This window comes from Balaenoptera borealis (genome assembly GCF_965194805.1).
Source record: "Balaenoptera borealis genome assembly, chromosome: 1".
Classification (NCBI taxonomy): Eukaryota; Metazoa; Chordata; class Mammalia; order Artiodactyla; family Balaenopteridae; genus Balaenoptera; species Balaenoptera borealis.
Window position 1 is genome coordinate 2200690 of NC_138860.1, and position 23699 is coordinate 2224388.

General features: G+C 54.5%; 1 protein-coding gene across 1 annotated transcript in view; it reads right to left on the minus strand.

The window, feature by feature from the left end:
• Positions 1-814: 814 nt before the first annotated feature.
• The window catches only part of LOC309613586 (uncharacterized protein), a gene marked incomplete at its 5' end in the record, with an annotated part of 28383 nt that continues 5498 nt past the window's right edge, over positions 815-23699 (minus strand). Inside the window, 16 exons of the mRNA XM_082360548.1 lie at positions 815-2117; positions 2846-3090; positions 3233-3471; positions 6609-6710; positions 7655-8067; positions 8098-8293; positions 8789-8929; positions 12433-12547; positions 12660-12853; positions 13032-13463; positions 13946-14240; positions 18028-18182; positions 19769-19935; positions 21176-21412; positions 22174-22309; positions 22520-22828. Of these exons, the coding sequence (XP_082216674.1) occupies positions 1969-2117; positions 2846-3090; positions 3233-3471; positions 6609-6710; positions 7655-8067; positions 8098-8293; positions 8789-8929; positions 12433-12547; positions 12660-12853; positions 13032-13463; positions 13946-14240; positions 18028-18182; positions 19769-19935; positions 21176-21412; positions 22174-22309; positions 22520-22828 (3525 nt within the window). The 3' untranslated portion in view covers positions 815-1968. The remainder of the gene's footprint in view (positions 2118-2845; positions 3091-3232; positions 3472-6608; positions 6711-7654; positions 8068-8097; positions 8294-8788; positions 8930-12432; positions 12548-12659; positions 12854-13031; positions 13464-13945; positions 14241-18027; positions 18183-19768; positions 19936-21175; positions 21413-22173; positions 22310-22519; positions 22829-23699) is intronic.

Sequence of the window (23699 nt, forward strand, 5' to 3'; positions counted from 1 at the left end):
TTTCCAAACCTCTCAATTTACAGATGAAAGGAACTGAGGCCCAGAAGCCGACAGATGTGACCAAGATCATCCCAGGACAAGAGGGCCCTAGAATCCATTTCCTGGGCTGGTCTCTGCCCATTGAGTCCCTTAACTTGGCTTGACCGGGGCAAGGAGCGTGATTGTCTCTGAAGCGGGTCCTATACCGATGCACTTGACCTGCTGATAGATTTTAATACGATCCATCCTTAGTCATTGCTTGCAGCAAAGCAGGATTGCGCTCTGGAGGGCAAGGCAGGGACCGTGAGTGTGTACTGAGTCCTGTGACTTCCCCCAAGCACCTCCACCTATAACAGGTGCGGCCAGAAAGGCCCCTAGTGCCAGCTGGTGACAAAGGCGGTGGGTGGAAGAGGCTTCTGGCCAGTGCCGAGGTTAGCGTGAGCTTTAACGCTGCCTCTGAGGTCTGTTTGCAACCATGACAGTGACTCCCGCTACTCCCCAGGCCCAGATAACTCGGGGAGCGAGGCCACTGCTGAGAGGGAGGCGTGGAAGGTGGAGACGGCCACTGAGGGGGAGCTCCACACGTCCCCGGGGGCTCGGGTGCAGGTGACAGAGGCCAGGTGCTGCAGGGCCAGAGCCAGAGCCAGGCCGGGCGTCCGCCCCACTGTGGCCAGAGTTTGGGCCGTGGGACCCCTGCTCTGTAGGACATGGGGTCCACTGTCCCTGTATCCAGAGCTCTGCCCAGGGCCCGGCTGACTGAGGTCGGAGGCAACAGGTGACATCCCGGCGGGGTGGTGGCGATGGGAACAGCCAGTGGCCCTGCGTGGACGAAGAGCCGCCCCGGGACGGTGGGACGGCCCCAGGCAGGGCCGGTTCCAGCAGGAGCAGTGGAGACGGTAGGTGCTCACCCAGCTGACCCCTTGGCGTGGCAGGAGGGACAGTGGCCAAGTTTTCCATGCCCAGGCCTGAGCGCTGTCACCTGGGCCGGGGTGTGCTGAGCCCAGGGACAGCCCCAGTGGTGCCCTGCGGAGTCGCCTTGTGCCTGGAGCGCGGTATCCAAACGCTGACCTCCCAGGAGCTGACTGATGCCCTTTAATAAGCCGCTTTCCGGAGTAAACCAGCCAGAGTGCACTCTGTTGCCTACGGCCAGGAACCCTGCCCACACCCCCTGTATCCCCCGAGTCCCCGCACTCTGGCCTCAGGGCCCTGGCTGAGTGAGGGTGGGGCTGGGAGGGGCCTGGACCCAGAGGTTCGCTGCAGAGAAGGCAGCTCTACCCCACGGGCGGGAATGGGCTCCAGGGGAAAGACAAGGGAACACCTCTGGCTCGGACGTTCCCTCTTTCTCCTTTTATTTTATTTTGAATTAAAAAAACAATTTTTGGGCTTCCCTGGTGGCGCAGTGGTTGAGAATCTGCCTGCTAATGCAGGGAACACGGGTTTGAGCCCTGGTCTGGGAAGATCCCACATGCCGCGGAGCAACGGGGCCCGTGAGCCACAACTACTGAGCCTGCGCGTCTGGAGCCTGTGCCCCGCAACGGGAGGGGCCGCGATAGTGAGAGGCCCGCGCACCACGATGAAGAGTGGCCCCCGCACCACGATGAAGAGTGGCCCCTGCTTGCCGCAACTAGAGAAAGCCCTCGCACGAAATGAAGACCCAACACAGCTATAAATAAATAAATAAATAAATAAAGTAGTTATGAAAAAAAAAAAAAAGGTCTCTCTAAGCTATAGAAAACAAGATTCTTAAAAAAAAAAAAAACAATTTTTTTTTTGACCGTGCTGCACGGCTTATGGGATCTCAGTTCCCCAACCAGGGATTGAACCCAGGTCATGGCAGTGAGAGCCCGGAATCCTAGCCACTAGGTCACCAGTGGTCCCTCTCCTTTTATTATAGAGGCTTTGCAGGGACGCCCCCCCAGGTCTAGAGCAGGGCTCAGAAGCCCAGCCGCAGTCACTGCTGCCACCGTCTTGTCCGCCCTGGATGCAGGCTCAGAAACGGGCCTTTCTCGGCTTCCTGCAACAGAAGCAGGAGCTGGGGGTGGTGACTTTCATCTTCTCCTTGGCTTCCAGGACGTAGGAGGTCTGTGCGGCCAGGCAGCTGACGGCGGGGTCGGGGTCTTCCTGCATGTGCTTCAGGGCTGTAACGCAGACACAGCGGTGCTGAGCAGGAGGGCCTGGGCCTGGGGGTCGGGGGCTCGTGGACAGGGGGGCGGTGCTGAGCAGCAAGGGGCAGGACAGCTTGTAGAACGTAAGCAAGAGTTCCTCCTGGGGGTGCACACACGCCGGTCACAAGCAGGACCACACCTGCCGGGCTCCAGGAGACGCGTCTTGAGGCTCCCCGTCCGGTCCGGGACCAGCCCTGGAGGTCCTGCCCACTTTCCCCTCCCCGGCTCTGCCCTGCTCTCCCCAGAGCACAGCTGTGAGCCAGGACTCAGCCAGCAACCGGGAGGCCTGCCAGGCAGGGATGCGGTGCTTGGGAGAGGGGAGGGCGGGAGGGAGGGGTGTCTCCAAGGATGGGCGGGGGACACAGGGCGGTGACCCGGGCAGAAGGGAGGCGCTGGGAGCCCCCGTGTGCCCCCAAGTGAGAAAAGGCCGGCGTCCCTCCTGCAAAGAGGTCTAGGAACAGTCCCGGCCGATGAACGGCTGGAGCTCAGCGGGGTGAGGGGCGGTGAGTGACTTGGGGGATGGGAGGGCCCCAACCAGAGCCCCGAAGCTAATGCCTGGGAGACAAGCTCCTTCCTCACTCCTCCCCAGGGGTGATTTTTGTGAGCCCGTCTGCCCACTTCCCTTCATTTCTGAGCCTACCCCGCCAACCCCGGTGCCGCATCTGACAGCCACGGGTGGTGTGCAGCGGGGTTGCACTGACCTGCGTAGGTCTCCTCCACCTCCCTGGCCTCCTCCTCGCTCAGGGTCTGGATGATCTGGCCTGCGGGGGGCACAGAGGACCAGTGGGGCCCCGGCTGCACCTGCTCTGTACCTCTGCCCCAAACCGCCGCCATTCCCGCCTTCGGTTTGTCTGTCCCTCCCACAACTGGCCTCAGGTCCAGACTTTGCCCCTGAAGTCGAAGTGACCTCGTCCCTGCTTCTCTGAAGGGTCCCAAGCAGATGGGGCTGGGGAGGGGGAGGGTAGCCTCTGCCTTGAAGATGCTTTTCCTCGGGTGATCGAGCTGACCCCTCCAGTCTCTGAGCCTCCCTGCCCAGCCACCAGTACGTGGCTTAGCCCAGGCAGGAGCTTCCTATGGGGGGTGGGGGTCAGGAGCAGACAGTCCTCCGCCCTCCACGGTCACGACCCCAGGCCCTATCTGCCCGCTGTCCCGGCTCCTCGGGCTGTTTGAAGGTCCCCGGGACAGGGACACGGTGGCTCCAGGAAGAGGGAAGGCCCACCATACCTGCAAACCACACAGCTGCCTGGCGGATGGGGGCCTGCGGGCTCTTGAAAAGCATCACACTCTGCTTCAGGAACCACAGGGCTTTGCCTTCCTCCCATTTCAGCTGTAGGAAGAGGTGCCGGCGTGGGCAAGGTGCCCACTGCTGGTTCTGTGGCCCCGCCCCCTTCCCCCCCCGCCGCCCAACAGTCTTGAGAGTACACTGAAGTCATCCTCTCAGTGCCACATCTGTGACAACATTCTAACCTGCATCCCCTCCCGCCCAGCTCCTAAGGATTTATCTACTCTCTGAAGGCGTCCTGGACGGATGGAGCCCCGGCGACCACTTTCCCTGGAGGAGGCATGAAACTCACACAGAATCACCCCAATCTCTGGCTCACACATTTCCCTCTCCAATCCCATTGTTTCTATATCGTTTATTTACATCTCGGCTTAAAATCTTCAATCTCCAGGTCACCTGCCTCCGGTGGCAAGAGAACCCATGGTGTCTACACCACTGTTTAAACAGGGCCCCACGGTGCCGTGTGCAGTTAAGTGTTTTACTACCTTCCTTCCACGCCTGGGAAGGCACCCACCTCTGTGTTTATCCGTGCCCCTCCCTTGAAGGTTCCGAGGATGACGCGTCCTCCCTTTGCAAAGACCACCAGCCCCGACCCCGTCTCCTGCTTTTCCTTCCTGGCTACACCCAACTCTCTTTTTCACTCTGCATCCAAGTTCTTAAACAAGGAGGCTACATCCATGGTTTTTCAGATTTTTTTGGCAGTAGGACCTTTTCTTCAAATAAAAATCCTAACTGGAAACCCTACATCCCAAACCGACAGAGGTGGGACCGCACCGGTTGAAGGTGTGGTGAGGCTGAGCCGGCCCACTGGCTCATCCGCATCTTTTGAAGCCGCCCCAAGAAACCCTTGGGTTCCTGCTCCCTGGGCCCCTCCCTCCACCGCGCCCCCCACTGACCCTGCTCCTGCGAAGGTCACAGCATCCCCTGTGGTCCAAACCCAACGGGCCCCCCCAGTGTCTCTCTTCCTACACTCATGCTACGGTCACCATCACTTCCTGAGGCTTCTCCCCTTGGGTGACCGTGACGCTCCTCTCTTCTCGTCCCTCTTCTGGAGGATCCTCCTCTGCCGGATTTTCTTTCCTAGACTCTCGCTGGGTCCTGGAATCCCGATGCTGACTACGTGCCCGTCCCGCTGTGCAAGTCCAGGTTCAGGGCTGCAGCTTCCACCTGCCGTTCAAGTGCACGTCCCTGCCCACGGCCCAGCCTGCTCTCCCTGCGCCAGTGCCCCGTGTCTGACGTCCAGTGGGACAGACCCCACAAGCCTTACTGACTCCACGTGTACGAGCCGAGCCACTGGCGTCCCCTCCACACCCGCTGCTCCCTCTGGATTCTCCCCTCAACCTCCGACGCCGGCACTCACCTGTGCTAGGAGTCCAGGAGTCCACCCTTACCTGCACGCTCCGCATCTAATCAGCCTCCAAGACTGGCTAACCCCCCATGTCTTCGTCTCCATGACCCCATCACCTCTCCCTGGCCCCCGGCCCAGACCCAGTCCTGTCCTGGGAACTTATCCTCCGACCTGCCTCCAGGCGATCGATCAAAAATGCGTGGCCATTCGACCACGTGACCCCCTTGCTTAGTGCTTCGATGGCTCCCCGTTTCCTACAGCATCAAGTCCTGCTCTTGTGTCCCAACCTCCAGCAAACGGTATGACCCAGCCTCCTGCTTCCTGCTCTGTGGTCCTGTACCAGGACGGCGCCCCGGCAGCCATGAGCCAAACCAGCCTGCAGATGTTTCCGTCTTCTCCGCACAGTGTTTCAAACATTCTAAATTAGTTGCCAATATAAACGTGGGAAATTGCACCTAAAATCAGGATTTCCACTTCCTACAGCGAAGTGGAAGATGTAGCGGCCCTGAGCCCACGTTCTCTCATAGACACAATCAGCGGGTCTCAGCCTTCTCGGCTGGGGACTCTGCCGTCCCCAGAGGGATGGATGGAACTGTTGAGAGGATGAGGGGAAGGACACAGTTCCTCATGTCCCATTGATACCTGTGCAATCAAAACCTTATTTCTAATCGTCTGTGCCCAGAACTTGACTCTGTCTTTTACAGAAACACAGAGTACTTTTTATGGTTCAGATACACACTGGATTTTCTAGGGACGCAGCTACAACATAGATCAAAGCAAGACTGTAATTCACATTTTCAGAACTTCGCCAAAAATCGTCCATCACTTTGCAAGTCACATCACCAGCGGCAACACTTGCTGGGTCACTATTTGCGTCCCCAACACACGACCTGCATTTGTAGCAGGTCCATCCGCGGGCAGGAGGCCCCACGTCACGTCTCCTAGAGGCGCTGGGCCGGGCACGGCCATGCTTATATCACGGTCACATCCTGCCATGTTATCACGTCATGTTATGTTACATTCTATGAAAAAGTACTTTCACTTCTCCTCTGGAGCTAGGGTTTTATTTCTCTTTACTTTGGGAGTCTGTACAGGCAGTGATATTACCCACACAGGTCACTTCAGGATAGTAAGGGGCTGTTATCCAACACGTGCTCTAACGAGGCCGAGAAGCACAGCCGGAGCTGGACCACGACCCTCAGCCCTCCAGACCCACCTGGCCTGCTGCTCTGGTTGATGTTCCTTGTGTGGCCCGGAGGCATCTGAGTTTTCTGCTCCTGCTTTAATGATTCCAAGCCACTTGTAGCTCCCCACATGCTGGGCTCTCCTGCCCTTATTTCCCATGATCAAATCCTATCAGATGAGGTGGACCAGGTCCCCGGGACAGAGTGAGAGCCCTGCCCCACTGCTCCACACCCCCCCTGTAGGGCAGCACCTCACCTGCACTCCTGAGCCCAGCCCTTTGCCGAAGTGTTACCTCGCCTTCCACTCCCCGCTCCTCCCAGATGACACCTCTGCAGGAAGCCTTCCTTCAACTCCCAGACTGGGCTGAGCGCCCCTCCCTTGCACTACGAAGTACCTTCCTCTCTTTCAGCCTTTACTTGACTATTCTGAAATGATCCACTTGTGTGCCTGGTTCCCCAACTCAGACAGGAAGCATTGGGAGCGGGGGTGGGGCAGGAGCCACATGTAGGTGCTGAGCGCAGAACGAACGGTCAGTGGGCATCTCATCACCGTACCACTGCAAACCCAGAAGCCGCAGGAAGAAGACCCACACGGCTGGGTCCCCCGGCCTCCCTGCCCAGCAGCAGGCGCTGCGCGAGCCGCGACTTACCAGGGCTCTGAGGATGGTCCAGACGTCTTTCTCGGCAAATATCGCTTTGAGCTTTGACCAGCCCATCAAGGTGGCCGTACGGCAGAGGGCGGGCCGGGCAATCTGCAGAGACAGGGAGGCTCAGTGCAAGGAGTTACAGGGCAGGGCAAGGAGGAGACCCCGAGGGGCACGGAGAGAGGAGACAGACGGCGGTGAGGTCAGCCCTGGGGGGGACGGGACTCAGCAAACCCCGAGGGACCCAGGGTGGGAGGAAAGCCGGGCCGTCCTTTGGCTGTACCTGCACCCTTTCTCCTACCAATAAGAAGTTGAAAAATCAGGGTGGTAATGATTTTCCCAGTTGCTATGTTACTGTACGGAGACCCACCCAGCCCCCAAAACAGCTTCTCAGAGAAGAGATTTCCCTGAAGTCTGGATCCTCCAAGTGGGTGGTCACTCCTCTCATCAGGGTCGGCTCTGCCAGAAACGTCCACGCCGAGTTCCCTGGGAGGGACCCCCCCGCTCCACAAAGATAACGTCCCAGCTCAGCTGCTGGTTCAGCGCACCCTCACATGCGCCCGTCACAGCCTCACCGGGCAAAGGAGCCGGGCGTGTGCAAGCTGGCGCCAGCACTTCTCAGCTGCAGTTCACACGCCCAGGCTCCCGGGCTCAGAGCCAGGCCATCCACTGCAGAACATGGACCGGTTCCGGGCCCTCTCTGTTCTGGACGCCGTGCTGCCTCCAATGGGGGCCTCCCCGCCCTGGGAGCCCGTCTCTGGTCAGTGGCAAAGGGCAGAGAGCGGCTTGGAGAGGAGGCCAGTGATGCCCGGGGCCGGGAACCACGGGGGCACTGCTGGGAAAGGAAGTGTCACACCCACAGCTTTCCACTGTGCGCTGGTGGCCGGCCGCGGAGCCGGGGCTGCGGAAAAGCCCGGTGCAAGCGTGGGGTCACCCTGAGCCTCTAAGTGCTGCCCTCCAAGGCCAGAGACGGGAGCGTCCTTCCGCCCCTCCCCCAGTGCCCGCTCACATCCTGTCAGCATCCCCCCAGCCCCTGCCCCGCGGCCTCTCACCTGAGCCACGCTGACGTTCGCATCCTGCAGGTGGAGCACCAGGAGGACCAGCAAGCTGAGGACCTGGTGCCTCAGCGGGAAGACGAGGAGCCGCCTGCTGACCTTGGCCAGGAGGGCCCCGTAGATCTCAAAGGCCGTCAAGCGCAGACTCTCCGCCTCCTGCGTGAGAACGCACGCACACGCACGCACACGCACGCACACGCGTGGGCACGCAGCTGTGCACCCCGCCTCCCAGGGCGGCAGCCCCGAGCCCCCCACCATCCGCAGGCCCCCCACGATGTGCCCCGGCCCCGGGGCGTCACGACTCTGCCAGTGCCCCCTGCACCATCCCCGGGCCAGGGCTCGCGGCCGGCAGCCGCACAGCAGGTTCCACCTTCCAGCCGGAGGGCCCTGGAGACCGTTCTGGCAGCTCCCTTACTTGCCCGACACCCCAGAAGGGAGACGGGCCCTCAGGGGACTCACCTCCTCCAGGAAGGGCCCAAGCGTGAAGGCAAGCTGGGTGAGGAAGGCGGCAGCGTGCTGCCAGCTCAGCTGCTCTACCAGGCCCCGCAGCACCTGGAGGGTCTCGGCCACGATGCCGCCGTCCGCGGAGTAGCAGCAGTTGAGCACGTAGGGCTGCAGGGCCCGGAGCTGCTTCCCCTGCGGGGCCGGGCGACAGGGGGGACAGTCCTACCGCCGGCTTCCACCCCGCGCATGACGGCGGTGCCGGCACACCCCCTGCTGCCCTGGACCTGGGGCAGCGGCGGAGGAGGTGCCGGCAGAGGGCCCCTCCCTGGAAGGCATCGGGCAGCACCTCTGTCCTCGTGGGGAAGGGAGAAGACAGAGGACACCCCCTCACCACCACCTCCACCCAAGGCCCCATCTGCACCTCCTCCTCACCCCTGGCAAGGACGCCCGACTCCAGGAGACCCAGCTGGCTGGGGCGACCCTGGGGCTGGCTCAGGACAATCTCCTCTTTCCTTCGCTGGGAGGGTGGGAGCAGCAGGGGCTCACGTCCCGAGCCCTGTCCTCAGCGGGCTGGCTTCACGAGGACTTCCTCGGTCTGATCCCGAGAGGGGGGCCCACCCCGTCCACAACTGGACACTCTGGGCCTCCAGGTCCCCTGGGGTCCCGCCCACGGCCCGGCCGGCTCACCGTGTGCTCGTGCCTCGCGAGGATCTCCACCGCCCGCAGGAGCAGCTTCACAGAGGCCAGCTCCTCGCACTGGAACCAGCTGGCCAGAGTCCTGACCGTGACCTCGTCCACGATGGCCGCCACGACGGGGGACTGCAGCAGCTGCACGAGGACGCGAAGAGGGTCAGAAACGATGGGTCGGGAGGCAAAGTCCTCAACGACCTTGCATCCAGGGTCCTGCTTGTGAGTAAAGAAACGCTCTTCAGGATTTGGAAGAAGGGCTTAAAATGGCCAACGCTCAGCTGAAGGGTCACGTCACATGCTATGATTCCAGAAGTCATCCCTCCATCCTGCAAGTCTTCCTGAGGCATCTGTGACAAGGGGAACTGCAGGGGATAAAAGTAAGAAATGCATCGATGTGCATATAAATATGTATATATGGAAGGAGGGCATATTTGGTTGTTCACGTATGAGACGCGTGGGTACAGGACTGGTGTGGTCAGAAGGACAGGCAAAAATGGGAAAGAAAAAAGGCTACAATTAAGAGAAAATAGCAAAGATGATTTTATTCACATATTGATGTGAACTATATGTGTATATTTGTTATTTAAAATAAAATTGAAGGAGACAAAAGCTAATCAGATGCATTCAACCACTATGGTCTTGCTTTGCGTGCATGCACGTGTGATGTATGCATATCTATGTCCCCACGTGTGGTCCTGATGATGGAGATGATTTTGTGGACAGCTTGGCACTTCCCACCATCTCCGACTGGCGGACACGCAGACCCACCCCCCCTGGACTTACTAGCCGAGCAAGTTTCTTAGATTCTTTGAACCTCAGTTTCATCCTCTGCAAAATAGAGGTAATAACACCTTTTTCACAGAGTTACAGGGAGAACTAAAATAACTGAGCATCCTATTCTCTAAGAACCCTGAACAAAAGCTCGTGGCCCTGACGGTTTTACATATTTCTACTGTGATCATGCCCGGGCAACGGATGAGGATAACAAAACAACAAACAGGGCAGGTGCAAAATGCTGTGAAGTACTAGAAGCTTCCACAGCCATTCACTCTCTTTCATAGACCTTGATCCACTCTCTTAGCTGGTACCTAAATCCCCATTGGTTTTTTTAGCTTACAATCAACTGGGTCTCCCTTTAATTGCTGGGAGTGAGGTCCACCTATACCCCTAACCTGTGGGGGTCCAGCCTTTTCCCCAGCGTGCTGACCCCTCCCTTCCCCCTTCTCAGCCTGGAAGTCCAAAAAGGGTGGCAGATGAGTGAAGGCCCATTCCCACTGTTTTCAATGGATATTACACATTTTGGGGAAATTCTAGAGAGGTTCTCAATCCTAGCTGTGTTTCTAGAAGACAGCTTTAAACTTGGGAACTTCTCAAACAAACTGATACCTGTACCCCATCCCAGACCAATTCAAAGAGAACATACAGGCAGGGAGCAGGGAGGGGGTGAAGTGGTGGTCTGGCATTAGCGTTTTTCAAAGCTCCCCGGAGGGGCTTCCCTGGTGGCGCAGTGGTTAAGAATCTGCCTGCCAATTCAGGGGACACGGGTTCGAGCCCTGGGCTGGGAAGATCCCACATGCCGCGGAGCAACTAGGCCCGTGAGCCACAACTACTGAGCCTGCCCGTCTGGAGCCCCTGCTCTGCAACAGGAGAGGCCGCGATAGTGAGAAGCCCGCGCACCGCGATGAAGAGTGGCCCCCGCTTGCCGCAACTGGAGAGAGCCCTCGCACAGAAACGAAGACCCAACACAGCCAAAAATAAATAAATAAATAAATAAAATTTAAAAAGCTCCCCAGAGGATTCTGAGATGCAGCCAGAGTCCAGAACTCCTGCCCTCAGGAGAGCAGCCTCCATCCGGGGTGGCCCCCCTGCCACCTGGCATGTGCCTTGTACCGGTTCTCAAAGCTGGGTCCAAGGACTACCTAGACAACAACCACTGGGGTATTTGCAGAAAATGAAGACTCTGGGCCTTCCCCGAGGACCGTGGAGTCCGAGTCTCTGCGGACAGGGCCCAGGAATCTGCATGGAAGCAGCTTCCCCACAGAAATTAGGTGCACTAATGCTTGCCAGTCACTGAGCTAGGAGTCCCCTTCTGGTCAGGGTTCTGGCCCTACACGTCCGCAGTCCCCACCCTTAGCAGGAGTTCTGCCAACACAACATACGTCCCTGAATGCCTGGGTCAGCACCCCACCCCGACGTGCACACGTTAGCTCTTGGTTCAAGGCGGAGGCACCCTCAGACAAGGCACCAATGCCCTGGAACCTACACAGAAACACACCGCTACACACTAGGATAATATCTGTTTATATTCTAGGATTAGCACTGTGTAATCTTCTATCATCTCTGCTATTCCAAAAGTAATCCACTCCTATTAAAAAAAAAATCAGGTGGCTTGAAATTTTAAAAGCAGCTTATTTAAAGCTGTGGTGAGTCAGAAATCCTGAAACTCCTTTTGAACACTGCCAGTGGAAGTATCAATATAAATTGGTACAACTTTACTGGAAAGCAATTTGGCATTAGTCTCAAAAGTTATAGAAGACATTCATATTTTTTGAACCAAGCCTTCCACTTATTCAGTATTTAAGGAAATAATCTGGAATATGGGCAAAGTCTTTCACATAGAGATGTTCATTACAGTGTTATTTATAATAGTGTAAAATTAGAAACTGAATGTCCAATTATAAAACATCTTCGTGATGAAACATTGCATCCCCATTAAAATTTATGTTTACCAAATACACCACGTAATGAAGTAGAAGATGCTTAAAGAGAACAGGATACGGAATATGAATAGAGAATGATTTCAACCATGATAAGCACACACACGCCCCCTCCACTCAGACCAAAAAGTGGTTTCCTGCAGGCATCATGATTATTCATGGTTTTGTAATTTTTAAGATTCTTTTCCATTTTTTCTAAACTTTTTTTTTTTCCTGCTCTTTTTTTTTTTTTTTTTAACTTTGGGTTTATTTATTTATTTATTTATGGCTGTGTTGGGTCTTCGTTTCTGTGCGAGGGCTCTCTCTAGCTGCGGCAAGTGGGGGCCACTCCTCACCGCGGTGTGCGGGCCCCTCACTATCGCGGCCTCTCTTGTTGCGGAGCACAGGCTCCAGACGCGCAGGCTCAGTAATTGTGGCTCACAGGCCTAGTTGCTCCGCGGCATGTGGGATCTTCCCAGACCAGGGCCCGAACCCGTGTCCCCTGCATCGGCAGGCAGATTCTCAACCACTGCGCCACCAGGGAAGCCCTCTAAACTTTTTATGCCTTTTTTCTGCCAGGTGGCTGAAATACGTTGAGCCAATCAGTGGAGCTGAGCAGAGAGTGACTTTATTTTATGTATTTATGTTTTTTATTTAATTTAATTTTTTTATCTGGTTGCACCGGGTCTTAGTTGCAGCTCACCTGCTCCTTAGTTGTGGCATTTGCTGCAGGGAGGAGCCGTGTTGTCCCGTAAAGTCGGGGCGGAGCCGAGACTCAATCACACCAGGTAAACTCAAGGCCTGTGACTCCACATAACCGACCAGCTGTCCTGAGCAATGTCCCCCGGCCCGACGTGAGGCCTCGAGCAGCCGTGAATAAGGCCACGGCCTCCTGGGGTGACTGTTCCCGGAGGGGCCGCCCTCACCTGCCCGCCAGCCACTCACCTCGGTGATGAACACGAGGGCCGTCAAGTGATTCTCTTGGTCCATTTCCTGGAGGATCCTGACGGTGAGGCTGAAGACGGGGCAGATGTGCCAGCAGTTCTTGATGATCATGGCCCTGCGGGGGGAGCACAGCGCCCAGCGTCAGGCCTGAGTGTGGAGGGGGCCCCAGGACAGGTGGGGCTCCACCAGGATGGGTGGGTCCCCAGCCAGGTGCGGCCCAGTCTCACCTGGCCAGCAGGGCCACCCCCTCGTGGTATCTTTCAGGCCTGGTGAGCAGCTCCCAGCCACCCAGTCTCTGAACATAAGATACGTGGTCGCTGTACCCCGTGCTCCTCATCAAGGTCTTCAGGGCCTCCACGGTGGAGCTGGGGGGAGGGGGACAGAGAGCAGAGGGGAGGTCATCCTCTCCCTCACCTGCGACCTGCTTGTGCGCCCAACCTCACTCACGGCCGCGGCCTGCTGCTGACGGGACAGCCCTCAGAGACCCCGGCGACATTTCACAAACGAGGCACCCAAAGCCAAGACAGACGTGGCACCCAGGGGACACGGGAGGCTGTGAAGGCAGGGGGCGCGGCCCAGGTCTACGGATGCAGGTGCACTGTGTCACCTGCTGCACTGATTTCACGGTGGGACAGGATTCCTGCGTCAGCCCAGAAAGCCAGACTTAAGAAAGAGTCTTTTCTAAAAAGCCCAGCAAGAGCTGTTGAAGGATGAGTGGGGAGCACACCCGGGCCCGGCAGAGGGGAGAAGGGGCCGGGTCGGGCGCCGGGGGGCGGGGGGGGGGTGACAGACAAGGGCCCTGAGAGACGGCCCCGGAGCACCGCTCCTCGCAGCCCCGGCCGAGGCCCAGGGTACCTGACGGGGTCCATCCACTGGGTCACGTGGTGCTGCTCCCGGGTGGCCTCTGTGGCCCCTTCCACCTTGAGGAGGGGGATCTGGAACAGCAGGGCCGTGAACAGGGCGGGGAAGAGGGCCTGCACCTCCGTCCTCCGGCTGGGCTCCAGCAGCAGCTCGCGGAGGGCCCTGGCGGCCTGCAGTGGGAGGAAGGCGGGGCCGTCGTCACCTACATCTCCAACCCTCGGGCCCTGACGTCGGGCAGCCTCTGACCACAAGCAGCCACCGGGCCGGGCTGGCCGGGAACCCCACGCCCCTGAGTGCGGAGGCTGAGTCAGCGTGAGCCAGGAAAGCAGAGGGCGACGTCTGGGCTGTTATCCGTTTAAAGTGCTCTTGTAACTGTGCTGGTGGTTCTCTTCTCTCGCCACCCTTGAGAGGTCAGGGGGGCTGGGGGGCTGGTCTCACCCGATCCCACCCAGGAGAACTAGAAGCCAGTCCTTCTGTTTCCCTACAAGGCAGAGTCCCGGGGAGAACCCTCCCTCCCACCCCTCCCGAGACTCTGCCGTGAGGACATTCAACCTCCTCTGTGAAAGGCAGCGGCCCAAGAGCTCAGGACAGCCTAGGATGGGCACCAGGGCACCCCCTCCCAGCCCCCGGCCCCCTCCTCGGGCCCTCGTACAATCAGCGGAGAGATCTCTGTTCTGCCGCTGGGCTCCTGGCCCCTTGACTTCTGCTGTGGGGTCAGCCTCTGCAGGAGATGCTCCATGATCACTTCGTAGCCTTTGGGGAACGATGCCAGGATTTCCCAGGGCTTGCGAGCCCCCCTGCAGAGGGGAAGCCCACCCACAAGGTCACGGTTCTGGGGAAGAGCTCTGGGATGCTTTGCCCAGCGCCCCAGCCCCCTTCTTCCCTCCCTTCTCCCCACTTGTCTCTCTCCCTTCTCCCCTCTCTCCCCCCTTCTATTCCTTTCATCTTTGCATCACCTCCAGACCTCCCTCTTCTCTGCCATCTCACACAGAGGCGACTCTGAAAATGTTCACACGGCCTAGGAACTTGACATGAGAAAATATCTGAGGCCAAAGCTTTTTGGCCTGACTTCAATGTGTCAGATCAGTCAGAAGACCCTATTCTCTGTGGCCGTGTCCAAGCTCTCGTTATGCACTCAGCCCCCGGGCCTCAGATGTCATGTCCAGTCCATAATCCACGCGCCAGCTCGTCACTCTCCAGGTCCGGTCTGGTCACCTCCCCCCACAAGGCTCTTCCAGCCTTGCCTGATGCTCTGACTTATGTTTGTCCTTTGCCTGGAGTATCTTCCCTACTCCTCTTGACCTGACAAATTCACACTCATAGGAAAAGGAGAGATCTGAAAATTATCTTCTACAAATAACATAATGCAATTTCAGGAGAATCTGCTTGGTGTACTCAAGAAGCCATGACCTTTGTGAAACAGAAGGAGAGAGCAAAGAGGACATGAAAGAGAGATGAAAGGCGAAGATGAAGACACTGTCCCTGCTGGCAACGTGGCATCTTGGGGGTTCTGGGGACAAAGATGAAGGGAAGAACCCAAAGAGAAAAAAGTGGGTGCTTGACCAGGGTTTTGAGTGTTAATCATTGGAAGAGACAGACTACAGTGGGCTTGCTCTGTTCTGGCCATCACAGCACTGCAAGCACATCATTTCTCAATAGGGAAATGAAGACTGCTTGTTAATTTCTGATAAATACTCTTCATCACGATAAGGAAGTTTTTGTTTCCATTCTATATTTGCTGAGGTTTTTTTTTAAATTAGTAATAAATTTTGAATTCTTTTACCAAATTCCTTGACAGCATCCAACGATAAGTTTAAAAACATGTATAACTGTTAAAGTAAAAATTATAACTTTTTTGGTGGTGTTTCTTCAGTGTGTATAGACATAATACATGTGGCAACTATACCACGAAGTAAGGAAGATAAAGGAAGCTACACGTTGAAAGTATCTACGCTTTCTTGAGGTTGTAAAGTATTAATTCTACTTAGGCTATGACAGTTTAGGTATGTCAGTATACTACAAAAATTTAGGTTGTAAGTCCCTAAGAACCCACTAAAAATTGATACAGAGTCAAAATCCAGTGGATAAATTAAGATGGAACACCTAAAAAACCTCAAACAATCCAAAATAATTCAGGAAATTGTAAACATAGGAGCAAACAATGGAGGAGACAAACAGAAAACAAGTCATGAAATGATAGACTTAAATCCAACCATATCAATGTCATCTATATATCTATATCTATATACATACACACACATACATATACAATGAAATATTATTCAGCAATAAAAAAAAGGATATCCTAACATTTGTGACAACATAGATGGACCTTGAGGGTGCTGTGCTAAGTGAAATAAGTCACACAGAGAAAGACAAATACTGTATGATCTCACTTATACACAGAATCTAAAAACAAAAACAGAAAACCTCCAAGAAAACGAGATCAGAGTTGTGGTTACCAGAGGTGGCGGATGGGAGCAAAATTGGAGAAAGGTGGTCAAAAGGTACACACTTCCAGTTACAAGATAAATAAGTACTATGGGTATAATGTACAACATGATGACAACAATGTCAACAGATACACACTACTATATATAAAATAGATAAGCAAAAAGAATTTACTGTATACCACAGGGAACTATATTCAATATCTTGTAAAAGCCTATAATGGAAAATAATCTGAAATATATATATATATATATATAACTGAATCACTTTGCTGTACACCTGAAACTAACACAATATTGTAATCAACTATAATTCAATAAAGAAAGAAATAAGAATGCCATATAAATTTTTATATGGGGAAGCAAAGGAAATAGAATAGCCAAAGCAATTTTGAAAAAGGATTTTAAAAATTGGAGGACATACTATGTGATTTCGAGACTTAATATAAAGTTACACTCTTCAAGACAGTGTGGTAATGGTGAAAGAATTGAAAATAGATCAGTAGAGCAGAATAGAGAGCCCATAAATAGATACACACAAAAATGGTCAGTTGAGTTTTGATAAAGGTGCGACGGCAATTCAATGGAGAAAGGTGAGATTGTTCAACAAATGGTGCTGGAACAGGTGTCTGTATGCAACAAGCTGAGCCTAGACTCGTCCATCAGACCTGGTAAAGTTAATAAAAGTGAACCATACACTTAAATATAAAACATTAAAGTATAACACTTCTGGAGGAAAACATGAGTGGTAAACCTGTGAACTTAGACACCATGAGAGAAAAAAAAAAAAAGATAAATTGGACTTCATCAAATTAAAAACTTTGCTCTGCAAAAAACAATCTTAAGAGAACGAAAAGATAATCCACAACATGGGAGAAATATTTGAAAATCATATATCTGAAAAACGACTTGTATTCAGAATACATAAAGAACTCTCAAAATTCAATGACAAGAGAAACAACCCAATCAAGAAATGGGTAGAAGATTTGGACACTTGACCAAAGCAGATACACGGATGGCAAATAAATACATGAACCCATGCTCAGCATCATTAGTTGTAATTAAATTAGGGAAACGCAAATAAAAACGACACTGAGATGCCACTGCACACTTGTTAGAATGGCTAAATCTTTCTTAATGACAATACCAAGTGTGGACAAGGATTTAAGCCACCAGAACTTTCATATGTTGCTGGTAGTAACGCGGATGCTACAGCCACAGTGGAAAAGTTTAGTGGTTTCTTTCAAAGTTAAGTACACAGCTCCCCTATTGCCCAGAAATGCAACCCTTAGGAATCTATCCAAGAAAGATGAAAGCTAATATTTACACAAACACCTATGCACAAATACTTATGGCAGTATTATTTGTAATGACCCAGAACTGGAAACAACACAGAAGGTGACTGATAAACAAACTGTGGTCTATGCACACAATGGGATACTGTTCAACAAGGAAAGAGACGCACTGCTGACACACACAGCCACCTGGATGAATCCCAAAAGCTCCAAGTAAGTGAGAGAAGCCAGACTCAAAGTACGATTCTGTTTTGTACAGTATGACTGGTACTGCGTGATTCTACTTCTCGGACGTTCTGGGAAAGGCAAAACAATAGGGGTAGAGGAGAGATCAGGGGCTGCCAGGGCTTGGGGTGGGGAGTGGAGTTGACTCCAGCACGAGGGGATTTTGGGGAGTGATGGAAAGAATTTGTACCTTGATTGTGGTGGTGATGATTGGGACTATACAAAACTGGTAGCACTGTGTAGCCAAAGGGTGAATTTTACTGCATGTAAATTTTTACATTTTTTAAGTTTAAAAAAAATTATAGCATAGTACATCCATACAATATAATACCAGGCGGCCATTAAAATTATGTTTACAAAAGGGTTTTAATTTGGGAAAACCCTATGATAAAATGTTAAATGAAAAAGTGTGCAAATTGGTATATACGGTATGAGTGTGACCGTACATTTTTTTAAAACCTTTTTTGGTGTGTTTTTTGTTTTGTTTGTAAAAATTGAAAAAATCATTTTTAAAAGGTAGACAAGTTATAAATTATACCTAAGAGATAGCAGAGGTTGCCTTGGGGTGAGATTTAATTTTTTTTCTTTTTCAAAAATGTATATGCTTTCCAAATTTTCTGCAGTAAGCCCATATTACCTTTACAATCACTTTGTCCCGAGTAAGTATAGAACTTACTTGTGCTAAAAATTGGATATATTTTAAGAATAAGCAGATCAAAAGAGTGCTGGGACCTTGTCCGTCTGGCACTGAGAGCCCCACCTACCTCTGGGACTGGTCGTCTATCTTGAACAGCGTCAGGATAACCTCGTCGGTGTAGGTCTGGGCCAGCAGGTGAAGGACCTTCTTTATGGTCTCCTGGGCCACGGCTTCCGTGATGTTGTCCATATTGTGGTAAATGTACTCAGTGATCTCGGGCACCTGCAGGGGAGGGTGGGGGGCGGTCCTTTGTGGATGTTCAACACCAGCTCGGCAGGAGTCTCAGATCCAGGCACCCACGTCAAGCTGCGGCCACACACGGATGCAAGGCTGGGGGCTGTGCTGTCCCCATGGTTTAAGAGGCACGAAGGAGAGAGCAGCAGGGAAGGGAGAGTGGAGTCATGTCTGCAAGCGTGATAAAGATCAGATCAGGAATCTGGGGGGCGGGGGATGGAGCAGGGAGGACGGGACGTAGAGACAGTTACAGAGGGAGGGCGGGCCGGTCCTCCCCGATCACTGGCCATGCGGACAGCAGGCGGTGCGGGCCCTGGAGTCGCTCTGCCTGGATTCAAATCTCACCTCCCTACGGACGAGCTGTGTGACCTCGGCAAGTGTTTCATCCTCTCTGATCTCTATTCCTTCATACAGAAAATGAGAACAAGTTTACCCTCCTCACGGGCCCGAGTGAACACGTCTAGGGTGTGTCACATACGTGCTCAATAAACTCCAGTTATCCAGGCCACGCCCTCCCTGAGCTTTTCTCCATCTCCAAAAAGAAAACGATTACTTCCCTGCAGACTTGCTGTAAGAATTAAATAAAATAACATGTGGCTGAGGCCAGCCCAGGGCGTGGCACCTGCTACTGGCAATACCTGAATAGTTATTGAATTCGGCATAACCCCGGGAAGCCACCTTGGGTCAGGGCCCGGAAGCCATGGGGATGCGTGTTCCAGTTCACTCCAGGGACAGGGTTCTAATAACGAACATGGTGCAGGAGGAAACGTGAGCTACGTGTAGGGTCGTGAGCGCCAGCAGGGATTCCTCGCGTGTGTGGGAGTTGGGGGGCTGGCCTCTGGGGAGCCCTTCGACCCGAAGAGCATTCAGATGGCGCTCCAGGCCAGGGAGAAAAGGAGAGTCCAGGAACTGCTCAGAGGGCCTGTTGTTGGTGTCAGGGGTGAGAGAGGGGAGCAGGCTAGGCCATTAAAATGACAGTGAATCCATCCATCGGTCCATAAGAGCTTTCAAAGTGGTATAATAAAAAGGACAGGTACAGAGACACCGTGCTGGCTTAATTTTGCTGAGAACCAGTCCCACCGCCGACAACGGGTCTGTATTCCATCTCTAGTTCACGTCAGCGTCTCCTAGGTTTGCATATATAGATATACAGATACAGATACAGACACACATACACATACAGATATAGATACAGATATATCCTTGTCTTGCTGTGTATTCGCCCACCTGTGTGAAGAAGAAGCACTCACAGGCCTGACAGAGTGTCTGGACACAGGAGGGATGCCTGAGGTCTCTCCTGGTCCTGGGAGCCCACGGGAGGCTCCTGCTGTAGCTCTGACCCTGTTCTTCCCTTCCCAGTGGAGATGGAGGCCAGGTGGTCACCCCTCCCCAAGGCAGGGCCTTCCACCCAATTGCAAACCACGTCTTCCTTTAACTTTTTCTCTTCTGGATTAAAGGATTGCAATTCCTTAACCCCAACCAGTAGGAAGTGAAAGAGAGCAAGTTCCAAAACAGAACAAAAAGGAAGAATCCTGAAATTGACCTTGAACCGTGAAGTCCCTCAGAAAGGCTACCTTCCCAATGTCAGGCATAGAGAACTTCAGGATCATCCTCAACATCCTGGAAGCCGCCCGGACGTCGTGCCTGCTGGTGTTGGTCATGGCCTCCATCGACACCATCATCACGTCTGCTCTCTCCTTGGGGGTCAGGTACTTCCTGAAGAACTGAGGACAGAGGAACCAGCATTATCTCCGCAGCGTCAGATCCCACTCTGGGTCTCCCCACAGTCTCCGGACCCCGGGGAGGCCAGCCAGCCAGGTCCAGTGCAGGCGGCCCCAGCCAGCACCTGGCTACCCCATGGCGTGAGGCCAAGCTGCAGAGTGTCACCAGCCCTCAAGTCCCCAGGTGGGACCAATGGTCCAGACGATAGCACACAGAGGACCATGCTAAAGGCATCTGTGTTTTGCATTTGGAACACAAGCAGGCGATTCCATTGGGAGGTGAGTTCTGATGTTGGGCGGGTTGACAGCATTCCAGAGCAGGCCGTGGCTTCCCTGGTCTAAAGCAGACGTGCCGTGTGTGTGTGTGAAGCTGCACATCCCAGGGGAGCTCGTGCAACCCAAACAGCATCGAGGCCCGACTCTGGGCCTGGTTCTATTGCTGGGAGCTGGGGAGGCGTCTGCCCTCGAGGCACTTACTGTCAGGGCAGCGCAGGGAGACGGGCAGTCATGGGGCAGCGCGGAAATGCTACCAAGGGACAGAGTGGGGCATCCAAGTTAGACCTGAAAGACTAGAGAAGGCTTCCCGGAGGAGGTGCCTGGTGAAAATGGGGGCGGACTTCCAGGCCGAGGGAACAGATTTGGCAAAGGCCTGGAGCGGCTGCCGGGTCTGTCCTACAAGGGAGACCTGAGCTGGTGGAAAAGGGGCTCGAGACGAGACGAAGCCGGAGCCGATCAGACGGGCCTCGCTGGCCGTGTGAAGCTGGACTTCGGTGTGAGAACAGTGGGGAGTCGGTGCAGAGACTGAAGGGAGGTAAGGTGATGCTATCTGTAGCTTCGCAATAATCCTCTGACTGCTATGCAGAAAATGGTGCAACAGGGGGCACGGCTGCAAACAGGGAAGGGGCAGGAGGCAGCTGCAGTGACCAGCAGGAGAGGACGGCCACGGCGGGGCCGGAGCAGAGTGCATCGATGCCAGAGCGATTTAGGAGGCAGGATGGACAGACGAGGCGATGGATTGGGTGTGCAGAGGAAGGAGAGGAAAGAGAAGGGTAGCGCTTGGGATTCTAGCTGGAGTGGCTGGAGCTGGCTGAGCCCGGGCACCACACCTGACACCGGCAATCCACCTTTGCCGAGTGAACAGAGGGAAAGCCGGGTTGCAAAGAGAGGCGCGTGGAGAATAGGGTGGACTGCACCTTATTTTAAAAACCCTCTCAGTGACCTCAAACTTCAACCCACCCAGGTGCAGCTAGGGGGATGGGCGTTCCCCTCCAGCATGCTGTCCGTGAGACCGTGAACTCTGGGGGCCCTTCCCCGCACCGGGGATTACCCCTCTGTGCCCCAGCCCTCTTCCTCCCCTGCCAAGGCTCCCCATCTGGGCACCCCATACTCGGTGGAGGCCGAGGGTTACCATTGTGAGATCCTGTATGTTGGCCAACCATTCCGCTCGGAAATGCTTCTGCAGATCCTTCAAGATGTTCTCTGTCTTGTGTTTCATACCTCCGATCCAAAACCAACAGTTAGGGGCAGGGCCTTAACAGGGAAAAAAGAACACGCCCTGCCCTCTTCCCCTGCAAACGTCAGAGAAGATCAAGAGGGTTTATAGGTGGAATGACGTTTGCCCAACAGAACAGGGAGGGTTCCCTGGTCCCTAGTGCCAGGCCAGTGGGTGGAGGCGGAGCGTGGCGGTGAGGTGCCTGGTCCTCTAGCAGCTGCTTCTCCTGTACCACGTTCCCCCCTCGACCCGCTGCTAAGCAACCGGGAAATACACCCTATTCAATCACAAAAAGTCAAGTTTCTGAAACTCCCTTTGGGGGAGACTTGCAAATTCCTCTGGCACCTCTGTAAGTGTGTGTGGCGGTCTGTATCTTTGGTTTTCCTGGGGCAGAGAAAGCCTAGATCAGGGATGCCCAAGTTTGTTCTGTGAGAAAGGAGCCTCCTTTTCCCAGCTTCACACCTCGCAGCAGCAGTGGGACAGCTGGGAAACACGGAGGATTCAAGCTGACCTCACAGGCGGCTGCAGGCCTAGCTCCCTGTTCTCCCAAGACTCTCCTGCAACCTCTGAAAAGAGGGCATTGCATCAGCACTGCACTTGGGGTTCATCCAGATAAAGCATAGTTACAGCACTGCAGCTGCGAGAGAGGCGGGCCCTTTGATGCCCCCAGCACCACATGGGGTCTCCACGGTCGTCCTTGTCACTCCTACGAACCAGAGGGTCCCACGGCCACGGCCACGAGGCAATCCAGGCTCATAACACTTACTTCTATGAAGCACGAGGATTCTGAACAGGTAGTGCAGGGCCTCTGAGGCCCCCATGCTGATCTCCTGGTTGGGGTTCATGCAGAAGAGGCCTAGGGTGCCCATGAGCCGCCCGCTCATCGAGAACTCGGCCATGTGCTGCAGGAAGGGGACACTGGCTGCGCCCAACCGTCCACAAGGGAGCTCCTCCCCCCACCCCCGGGGCCACCATCCCCTCCCCGCCCATATCGCTCAACACCTGCTGTGGGTGCCCCACCCACCAGCTCCGCACTGTACTGGCAAAGGAGACCTTCCAACTCAGCACCCAGGGGAGTGGAGCGGCCAGACCCCTGAGACACGCTAGCCAACGGGAGCTGTGGACTCAGCCCGGCTCTCTAGGCCAAGGTCCCCCACCAGGGCTGAGATGTGTGTGCCCGATCGGAGCTCACAGGAACAAGGGGGGGAGAAAAAGGTGCTCTGACCACCCTCCAGGGCCCCCTGCAGAGCCCCGGTCGGGTGTCCCATGTGCACAGAGGCAGGGGTCAGCCTTCCCCCACCCCAGGCACTCACCGACAGCTCAGGGAAATTGCAGATAAACCTCAGCAGCCGGGAAATGGCCCCCAAGGCCCGGGACTGCTCGTGCACTTTCTCCGACTGTACCAAGCAAGGCAGGATGATCTGGAAAGAGAGCGAGGAGACCCCATCCACACCTTCCATGGGAGCACCGCCCCCTCCCTTCTTAGTCTTTTTAGTGAGCGGGGACCACTCTTCATTGCGGTGTGCGGGCTTATTGTGGTGGCTTCTCTTGTTGCGGAGCACGGGCTCTAGGCACACGGGCTCAGTAGTTGTGGCTCGCGGGCTCTAGAGCGCAGGCTCAGTAGCTGTGGCGCACGGGCTTAGCTGCTCCGTGGTGCGTGGGATCTTCCCGGACCAGGGCTCGAACCCGTGTCCCCTGCCTTTGCAGGCGGATTTTTAACCACTGTGCCACCAGGGAAGTCCCTCCCTTCTTAGTCTTGAGTCCACATCCCCGACCCCCTTAAAGACAAGCAGGAGCCTCCTGCTGCAGCACGTAGGCCAAGGAAATGACAGGAGAGAGGCCTCAGCGGCAGCAGAGTTTATGTATTTCTAGTTTTCTGCAATGAACATGCTTTGCTTGTAAAATTAGAAAGAAAACAATAAACATCATTAAAAATGAAAAAAATACAAGAAATGATACATTCCAAAAGAACAATGTCCCAACGTGGACACAATTCCTCTCTAGATACGGCCCTCGTCAAAGTTCTTTAGTAAGACATCTGGGCAGGGACTTCCCTGGTGGTCCAGTGGGTAAGACTCCACACTCCCAATGCAGGGGGCCCAGGTTCGATCCCTGGTCGGGAAACTTAGATCCCACGTACCACAACTAAACCCGCGCACCGCAACTCCTGAGCCCACGTGCTCTAGAGCCCACGTGCCGCAACTAGAGAAGCTCGGGCGCTGCGACAAAGACCCAGTGCAGCCAAAATTAATTAATTAACTAATTTAAAAAATTAGATATCTGGGCAATCTT